Below are 10,225 nucleotides of genomic sequence, written 5' to 3' on the forward strand. Positions count from 1 at the left end.
AGTTAGGCGTATGGTGAATTAATTTTCCAATTTGTGATGTTATTTACAATTGAAAGTTTGAGTCAAAGATGGCAGATGGTAACATATGATGTTTACAAATGTAAGTTTGATGCATGCATCAAACTTACATTTGTAAACATCATATGTTAAGCATCTATTTCATGTTCAAAATTATTAATCATCTTACAACTTGGTATATATGATTTTTTTAGTTTTAGTTCTAAAATTGGAATAAAATTATTTAATGGTTTTCATACTGCAAAAAATTACATAAAATGAACTATTTTATTATGATATTTAAAATATGAAATTTAAACATAAGATGGCCTATTAAAAAAACATAGTGGAACATTTTAATTCATTTGAGGGTTTTATTTCAAATAAATTTTAATTCAAATTTAAAATTTTAAATAAAATCTGAGTTACATATCTTTTTCCTTCACCAAACTCTTTTAAACCACTTTATTTTAAAATTTTTTTAGTTATATTCTATTTAAATTCAAATGTACATCACATCAAACATATATTTTATAAATTACTTCTCTGACTTATCCATATTATAAAGAAGGTTTGTCAAAAAATAAAAATAAAAAATCTACTAATTAATAAAGTAATTAATTGTTGATGCAGAAAACAAATAATGTTTTAAAATATGAAATATATAATTTATTTTTAAATATGTATATCAAAGTTAAATTCTTTATTTTATTTATTTTATTGAGCCAATATTTTCAGAATTTCTTCATTAGTTAATTAATATATTTTTAGTAGTCTATTTTATTACCTAATCATTTAACCACTAAAGTTGCTTTGTTTTTCCATGACTTCATCAAACTACTTTAGTTGGTAATGACCTAGAAAATATTTGTGATTATAGCTTACCTTGAAGATTGCTAAGAAAGTTTTTAGACATTGAAATTTATGAATGCTGATGGTTAATGGTGCATACTATTTTGATGCATAGTATTACTGTTATTATAAATAGTAGTACAGCAAAAAATGGCTCTCTATCCATTTTGCTCTCTCTCTCTTTTAAATCTGGGGACGTCTCTATGAACGTCTCAGAAGACTTAATCTCATGTATATATATATATATATATATATATATATATATATATATAAAAAGCCTTAAGAACTTTTCAAAATAAATTTAACAAAATATATATTGGAAATTGATTTAATATATCAATTATATCTATATTTTTGAAATAATGCTTTTCTTATTTACATAGAGATAAATTGTTAGATAGACATATATAAATTAAAAAAAAAAAAATCAGCACCACCTCAGCATTATTAGTAGGAGAGATGGGACTTTTATTTATTTATTTATTTAGAAGATTGGTGTATTTAAAATGTTTTTATCAAATAAACTTATTGCTTTTGCAAATGGATCGTATATATATTTCCTATATATCATAAAATAATCTATATCTGTATATATATACATGGGAGATATTAAAAAATGGGTGGTGAAGTGTACCATAAATTTGATGTATCATGAACTTCAGCTAAACCAAAGTACGTGCAAACATATGCCCATACATAATTATTTGTTTATTTTGTATGTAAGTTGGGAAGATAATATTCAAGCAACTTTAAGACAATTCTCTCAAAACCCCGAATCATTATAGTGAGCCTTTTTCAAATAGCTACAATAAATGATTTTTTTTTTTTCACACATCTACAAGCACACATCAGCAGTCTTCAAATAAAGCATCTCAGAGTATAAAACGCTCCCTAAATTTTATAAGAACAAGAGTTTCGGATTATACTAACCATACGAACCAAGACTTAGTTATGGAGTAGTTTACTACTCAAAATAGCTCGTGCAGGCCTGTGTTGGCAAACGGTGGATTTCGCCAGCCTAACTGTTTTCTTCCTTTAGCTTCTGTCATGCTATTTATTTTTTTCCGGTTCTTTTAGAGTGCTTCACCTCTGGTGAGAGACTCATGTCCGTTGTTTGTTTGTGATGTGTTCATCTTTCTGTTACTATCTTCTTTGTCTTTTTTTTTATCTTTTAAATAAATCAGTGGTTCATTCACTTTTCTCATAAAAAAATAAAATAATAATAATAATAATAATAATACTCCATGAGGTATGTAAGCCATCCCGTAAGGCTCGCGACCATATTCTCCAGTTCCCTTATGGGCTAGCCCTTACGCCCGTAAATAGTCGGGTATAAATAAAACTTATGAGGATTTTCAGGCCATCTTCTATTCTATTCTTTTATTCTTTGTGGGAGGGTTTTGGAGGCGAGGTTGAGGAAGATAAAGGGTGAATGTCCAGCACCTAGGGAGTAATTTCAAGGTGGGATTCGACTCTATATTTAAGGGGATTGAAAATCGTAGCAGTCAAGCTCATCTTGGCGCCATGTGTGGAAGCTTACCTAGGGCTTCACCGACGATTCTTCATCGACACGATTGAGAAATGGGTTTTCATAAATTTCATGTTTTCCCTCGATTGTTTGTATCTCTAATGCTTGCCCTCCATTAATGGAGGGCTAATTTGTAGATGTTTGAGCATAGTTGAACTCTAGAGTTTATATCTTTAACTTTGGTTGTTGGATCTTTGATGCTTAATTGATTTCTTATTTGCAATCATATCTATTTGAGTCTAATTGTGTAATTGAATACTTGATTGCTAACGAGGTGAAAACCCTAGCAAACATACTTGGTATTACTACGTGACAAAAAGAAATTCCCACCTAGCATAAACTTACCGCAATTCTAGAGGATAGTGGGTACACCTCTGATTAAGGTATGTAGGAGACTTGGTGTCTCCCACAATCCTTTGGAGTAGATTGATAATGATTTCTGTGCTCTTTGCAATCATGTGGAGCGAGTTTTAGGAGAAATCGCATTTCTGTTCTGTATTCAGATTTGGGGTAATCTCTCTTTGGGAAGAGATTATCTATTTAAGAGATTGTCATTAGTCCACAATAAAGTTTCATAGAGTGTTAATGCTATTGTGTGGATGTCCGTATCAGTCTGCACCTATTCAGTTACGCCTCACCTAAGAAATCGGGGTTTTGTATATTTCTGAAAACCTTTCGGGTTAAATAGGATTGCATGTTTAGACAGCCATTGTCCTGTGCCTCATAACCCTAGAGGGATGCTATGCCCGGAAATCGCTTTCTTCGTTGACTTCTCTCCTTTTATTTCCCGTATCCTCTTGTGTTCTTTTGCTTTTATTCACACACATCACTAGATTGTTTAATTAGACTATTTTTCGGGTCTAGAGTCATTACTAGTATTCACCTCCTTCCTGTTGACTGACAATCTGCACTTATGCACGCTTTATTACGCGATCGACACGTATACTTGCCTCCCTATCAAACCCCTTTAGCCTCACATCAGCTATTAGATGAACTCCTTGTGCGCATATAAGTGGGGCATCCTTCACCATCAAACCGGTCTTTCAAGGTCCGCTCTCCTTTCCACTTATATGCATAACAATCTATCCCTCCAATGCATATATGCCCTACTTCATGATCAATTTAATTAATATTTCTCATTATAAATCTAACCACTAAAGTTGATAATATGTTTGAGCATGACTCATCAATCTTTTCTTTTGTTATTTTTATTTTTACTTTTTTTATATATCTCTTTTGTTTTGATAATTTTTGTGAGGTTGTCATTAATCAAATTTTAAATGGTAATGACCAAGAGGCAATTTCGATAAGAGGATAAGCATGTATTATCATTTAATGTCATATAAGAAAGTGCTGATTAGGTGTAGGAGAAAATTAATATATAATGCTCGCTTAATCATCATATAAAAACGTGTTGATTATTTTACGCATTTGAAGTAATAAATATATATGCTTCATGCATGCAATTAGATCATTAATTTAGCTAAAGCAAATTAAGCACATTTGCAAACAAGAAAGCTTATATTAAATTATACATATATAATTAATCATCAGTTTTATTCTCGAGCTATTATTGCTCCATATATATTTAATCAAACATAATTAATCATTTAGGATTAATAAACTCTCAAAGATAACTAAAACAGCAAGGACTAATAATTCATTCAAGTAAACTGATCAAACAAAACACAACTTGCAAACATGCATGCTCATACATAAGCACCATGTCTGTTATTTTGCAAACAAACATAGACCAACATATATATATATATATATATATAGTTGATGATCTAGAGATGAAGGTATTAATTCTCAAGCCAGAACTGAGCTTGAAGTTTGTCAATAATTTCCTTGCTAACTTGGAAGGCCTTGGCTAGAACAATATCAGAAATGGGAGGCTTTGATCCAAACACAGCATTAGCAATTGTGATTGTTCCAGGGTTCTGACTACCCAACCCTGCAAATGCAACTGCATTTGAATGCTCATAATTGAACTGGAAGTGTATAAGACCTTGTGGAAATACGAAAAGCATCACCCTCGTATAAGATCTTAGAAAAGAGCGTATTATTAGGGTTCGAAGTGATGAAACCGACGTAAAGAGTGCCTTTAAGAACAACGAGGATTTCAGTAGCTCGAGGATGAGTATGAGGAGGGTTAAGTCCACCAGGAGCATAGTCTATGCGAACTAAAGACACACCAAGAGTGTTTAACCCTGGTATTTGAGCTACATTGGCTTGAGTTACATTAGAACCGACAGGATTCGATGTGTCGCCAGGTTTATTGAGACCGGAGAGGAAGAAATCGTTGGCTTTGACTATTGCTGGGTTTTTGCACACAAATCCATTTACAAACACTGCATTGTATATATATACTCATATTTGTTAGCAGTACTAAATATATATATATGATATATTAATAATTATAACATGGCATGAAGTATACCATTTGAAGCAGCATCAGCAACACAGAAGTCTTGGAGAGGACTTGGATCAGAAGCGAAGCAAAGAGATGAAGTTAATAATGCAAAAAATGCAAGAAAGATGAATGTTTGAGTTGGAGCACTAGCCATCTTTTGCAACTCTAGTGTGAAAGATTAGTGAAGGGATAATGAGCGTGATATGGAGGATTTGTGAGTTTATATAGGATTAAAATTTCCTTTGGTGTAATTAAAAAATAAAGCCATCAAGGTTAGGTTTTTGGTGAAGTGGCTTTTCAATTTTATAATGGAATTACCAACTTAAGAAGTCATATTTTGTACGTCAATGCAAATATGGATTGGTTTCCTTGTGCCATGCACGTATCCACATTATATATGTATATATACGTACAGGTATATGTACAAATAAATATATATGCATATATATATATATATATATATAAGAGGTCATATTTGGGACGTAAATGCATCCTAATCTATACATACTATTAAAGTAGATGTATAATCTACTCCGAGAGCGTTTCAAGGAATAATTTTAATTTTTTATTTATATTACTTAAAATATTAATAATTGAAAACTTATTAATTACACCTAATTAATTATTTATGTAATAAATGTCCATATGATCTTTGAAATCAAGATATAAAATAGTTTTCATAGCAAGAGTTGTTTAATTCTATTATATCATATATGATATTATCTCAAAACTTTTCATAAAATTAAAATCTTTGATGTAAAGCCGGAGAAAATGCCTAATATATATAACATGGATTGCTTTCCATGAAACCGCGCATGTACTTATGTCTCTTTTCATTCAAGTGTGCGTGTGTATATATATATATATATATATATATTTATTTATTTATATTCACATACACTACATGCACACTTACACAAAAAAAAATACAAGCACATACAAAAACATTTTGATAAATGAATGTTTGATAAATTAATAATTTTAATTAAATAATATTTTTTCTCTAGTCTTGACTGGGGCCAATGTGTTAAATTAATAATTTCGCTAAATACATAAAATGATAGTTTTTTTATATAAAACTTTATTATAAATTAATAATTTATTGAATATATAGAAAAAGATGATATACAAAATTCATAATATTGAAGGTTATTTTGATTACTTCTATTTTTAAATTTTACTCTTTTCTAAAATATTTATCTAAATTTTATTTGTTTCTTTTTTATCTATGAACTAAATTCAATCTCATCTTTAATTTTTTTACAAAGTATACAACATATTTGGTCTATGTTTCTTGTGTTGCAGCAAATAATTTTTTAAGGCATGACAAATCCTAATTATTCCCACAACATATGCAAGAATGATTCTAGCCAAATATAAATGATCTTCACTTAATCCTAATTATTTCCATAACATATGTAAGAGTAATTTTAGTCACATATCGGAGATTTTTGGCCAATTATAGAGGATTCTTGAGTAATCCTCTTTTAATTTAATTATAATACTTTGAAATTTAAAACTAAAGATTAATGACAATTTATAAAATTTATATTCAAATGTACTTGAAAATTTGTATTACACTTCATCTACCAACCATTAAATTGAACTATATTTAAGTTATAAAATATATAAACTCTCTCTAAATTAATAAATTATTTATTTATCAATAATTAAATAACCTTTATAAAATAATAATAATATTTTTTTTTATCTCAAGAGTATTATTTTATAGAGATTTTACTATATATCTATATACATGTATGTATGTATGTATGTATATATATTTAAATATCAATATATATATATATATATATATAACATTTGGACAAGCAAATAACATTGGTAAAATATTCAATTTGTTAATGTTTAGATGCATGAAAATCTAGCTAATATTCAAAAGTTTATTCACAACATAAAAACATTTATAAAGTTTTTATTTTGACTTTAAAAATAAGAAATAATGGGTTACAAAATATTCTATAATTTAGTTGTATTTATTGAATTATAATTTTTTTAATTGAAATTATTTATAATTTTTAATTAAATAGAAAAGAAATGCAACCCCATAAAAGTATTGAATGTATAGTACTATTTTATTTTAGTATGTCCTTATTTATCTTTAATTTTAAAATAGTAACAAAATTATTCAGATGTTTCGTTTTTCTTAATGGACGTGCTACACAAATTATAAAAATTAATTATTTTATTTTATTATAATGTTTGTTTCATGAAATTTAACACTAAACATGCGTCATAGTTATATTAGTGAATTGGTTGGAATAGTTCATTAGCTAACACATTGAAAATTTATATGATAACTTATTTCCACTTTTAGTTTATTAAATTATTTTAAATTTAATATTTTTATAAATAAAAAATCTATACCGAATATTTCAGTTCACCAACACTCGACCAACTCTATTATTTTTTTACTGTTTTGTATAACTTAAATGCAAATGGGTCCTTGGCTGTCCTCACTCACATTACTTTTAACATTTTTTTTTTTTTAATAATGAATCTTGGAATCTTTTTGGTACAAACTAATTAAGGCCCCAATGATGCTTTCGAATTCAATAATAATGCATTACTTTTAGGTGTGGCTGTGTAAAACACTAAATAACTGATTGCTTAAGTTAAAAACTTAAATTGTTAAGACTGAATTATAATAATTTATGCTTGTTCCTTAAGGTTTAAAAGTTTAATGAGGCTGAATGAATGTTGTTTATATATATATATATATTGATATAAAGTGGATAAATCACTGATTTATTGGAAAAGAAGGATGCTTATATATTTGCTTTAGTCTATTAAAATACGGTAAAAATATTTATAATTTTTAAGTTTTTAATAATTTATTATAACAATTTGATAATAAATTTTTATTTTATCAAAAATCTTATTTAATGATTTTAGTTGATTTGAGAAGTTCTGTTTCTAAATTTTATTTCACCAAGGAGCTTTTAAAATTATTTTAACTTATTAAAAATAATTTAATAATAATATATAATTTAATAAAAATTTTAAAGATAATTAACTCAAATATGTTACCAACCTCTCATTTTGAAACCTAACCTCTATCATCACCACATACATACTATTGTCATATTTCATCACTTATTTTACAAGTTGAACATGAGCTCGAGCTCCAAATAATTTAACTCAAACCAAACTTGAGCATGGTTCTTCTATATTGAAAAGAGTTTCAAGCTTACTCAAAATATATGTTACGTGAGCTTAGCTAGCATATAATTAATTAATTAATTAATTAATAATAATAATAATAATTATTATTATTATTATTATTATTTTGACAAAAGTGACAAGTATTAAATCAAAAATAGGCAAGTACGGAGGTGCACTAGTTATGGTGGCTTGAATGACCTCTTAGCGATAAACCTCGCTGCCATGCAATTCTAGAGAAAAGGATAAAAAGTACTTCTCACGTAGAACTCCTACAAGGGGCCTAGTGCAATGTAAGTTGAGAGGCTCAAACTTAAAAACTCTCAATCACATTAAATGGTAGTTACAATTGGGTTAGCCCACATTTTCTTCCTGCATAATCTTGTACTTAATGATAGTAAATGAATTTGGAAATTAATTTGGAATTAATTAAAAGTTTGATCCAAAAAGTAATACAGTACCTATTTTGTTAAATTATTTTTAAAACCCATATGTTATTAATTCTCTGAATTTTCGTTTTCATTGTAATATATATATATATATATATATATATATATATATATATATATATATATATATATATATATATATATATATATATATATATATATATATCTAACACATGATCATAGTCTAATTATGTCTGGTTAATTTTATTACTGTTAAGATATAGAATTTTGTAAAAATAAAAATATCAGAACTTTGCATAAGCTTATCTTGGAAAACCCCAACTTAAAACACTACAAAATTTGTGAAACTTAGATCTAAATTAATATGATACCACAAAATATTTAAAAAAAAATAGATAAACCACAAATGATACCACAAATTAATGGGCATAATTGAGTGAATATATGATGATGACTATATATAAATTACATATTTTAATTAATGTACAGAGATAAGAATAAACTAACATCATTCTAAATGCCAACTTCAAAGCTGGTAGGGTTAGCCGGCGTACGTTAAAATTCAACCCTTGATACTCAACCAGTCAACTATGCAATAATTTTCAACTACCTACTAAAAATGAACAGCCCTTGGATCCCTTAAAATGAGGAGAATATATATATATATATATAAATCTAATCAAACTGAGATTATATATATATATATTAATAATTGGGATTAAACTATCAAAGACTAAGAAAGAAAAAGGATGAAAAATTCATTTAAATCAACTGATCTCTCATACAACAACTAATAGCAAACATGCGTGCATGTTCTGTTAACAAAACAAACTTAATGAGTGCACACACACACACACACACACATAAAGCACAACTAGCAAACATGCATGCTCACACAAAAGCAACATGTCTGCCCATTTGCAAAACAAACATAAACAAGTATATATATATAGATATATAGTCGATGAAGTTGAGAAATATGGTGGTAATAATTAATTGGTAGGCCAAGGTCTAGCTTGAAGTATGTCAACTGCTTCCTTGCTCAACTGGAATGCCTTGGCAAGAACAATATCAGAAATGGGAGGTTTTGGTCCAAACGCATTATTAGCAATTATAGCCACTCCAGGGTTTTGACTGTTCAGCGCTGCAAATGCAACTGCATTTGAATGCCCATAATTGAACTGAAAGTGTACAAGACCTTGAGGAAAAACGAAAACATCGCCGGGATGTAAAACCTTCGAGTAAAATGTATTGTTGGGATTAGAAGTGACAAGATTTGAAGTAACAAAACCGACGTAGAGAGTGCCTTCGACGACAACAAGGATTTCGGAAGCTCGAGGATGAGTATGAGGAGGGTTAATTCCTCCCGGAGCATAGTCTATGCGAACGAAGGAGATACCAAGAGTGTTCAATCCTGGCATTTGGCCTATTGTTGCCGGAGTTACATTAGAGCCAAGAAGATTCATTGTGTTACCAGGTTTGTCGAAGCCAGAGAGAAAGAAATCCTCAGCTGTGACTGTTGTAGGGTTTTTGCACACAAACCCATTCACGAACACTGCATTGCATGCATGCTTGTGCTTGTTAGTATATATATTAAGAAAAGAAAATAATAACTTTAATTAATGATGCGCATTGAAATTAAAAGATGGTAAAAGAATGAATAAGTAGTAATTAATGCCTTGAGAATTGAGATCAGCAACACAAAAGTCTTGGAGAGGACTTGGATCAAAAGCAAAGCAAAGAGATGAAGTTATTGTGAAGAATGCAAGAAAGATGAGTGTTTGATTTGTAGTGGCCATTCTTCACAGCTCTTGATTGAAAGACCAGTGAAGAGATGATGGG

The 10,225-nt window shown here is 28.8% G+C and overlaps 2 protein-coding genes across 2 annotated transcripts; both read right to left on the bottom strand.

The window, feature by feature from the left end:
• Positions 1 to 4,009: 4,009 nt before the first annotated feature.
• LOC120263589 (putative germin-like protein 2-1) lies at positions 4,010 to 4,968 on the bottom strand. The gene is given in 3 exon segments (XM_039271551.1): positions 4,010 to 4,407; positions 4,409 to 4,731; positions 4,821 to 4,968. Coding segments are annotated over 3 exon segments (675 nt in total). The 5' UTR covers positions 4,948 to 4,968; the 3' UTR covers positions 4,010 to 4,182.
• A 4,149-nt stretch (positions 4,969 to 9,117) lies between these two features.
• LOC120262944 (putative germin-like protein 2-1) lies at positions 9,118 to 10,225 on the bottom strand. Its single transcript, XM_039270862.1, has 2 exons — positions 10,062 to 10,225; positions 9,118 to 9,938 (listed from the first exon to the last, which is right to left on the bottom strand). The coding sequence occupies exons 1-2, from the start codon at positions 10,180 to 10,182 to the stop codon at positions 9,376 to 9,378; spliced, it is 684 nt and encodes a 227-aa protein (XP_039126796.1). The 5' UTR covers positions 10,183 to 10,225; the 3' UTR covers positions 9,118 to 9,375.

This window comes from Dioscorea cayenensis, chromosome 6 (genome assembly GCF_009730915.1).
Source record: "Dioscorea cayenensis subsp. rotundata cultivar TDr96_F1 chromosome 6, TDr96_F1_v2_PseudoChromosome.rev07_lg8_w22 25.fasta, whole genome shotgun sequence".
Classification (NCBI taxonomy): Eukaryota; Viridiplantae; Streptophyta; class Magnoliopsida; order Dioscoreales; family Dioscoreaceae; genus Dioscorea; species Dioscorea cayenensis.

Bases quoted from the DNA above. Each gene is read 5' to 3' on its own strand.
- LOC120262944 (XM_039270862.1), bottom strand. From the start codon at position 10,182: ATGGCCACTACAAATCAAACACTCATCTTTCTTGCATTCTTCACAATA. The intron at 9,939-10,061 runs GCATTAATTACT...CATGCAATGCAG, and splicing joins TGCTGATCTCAATTCTCAAG to TGTTCGTGAATGGGTTTGTG.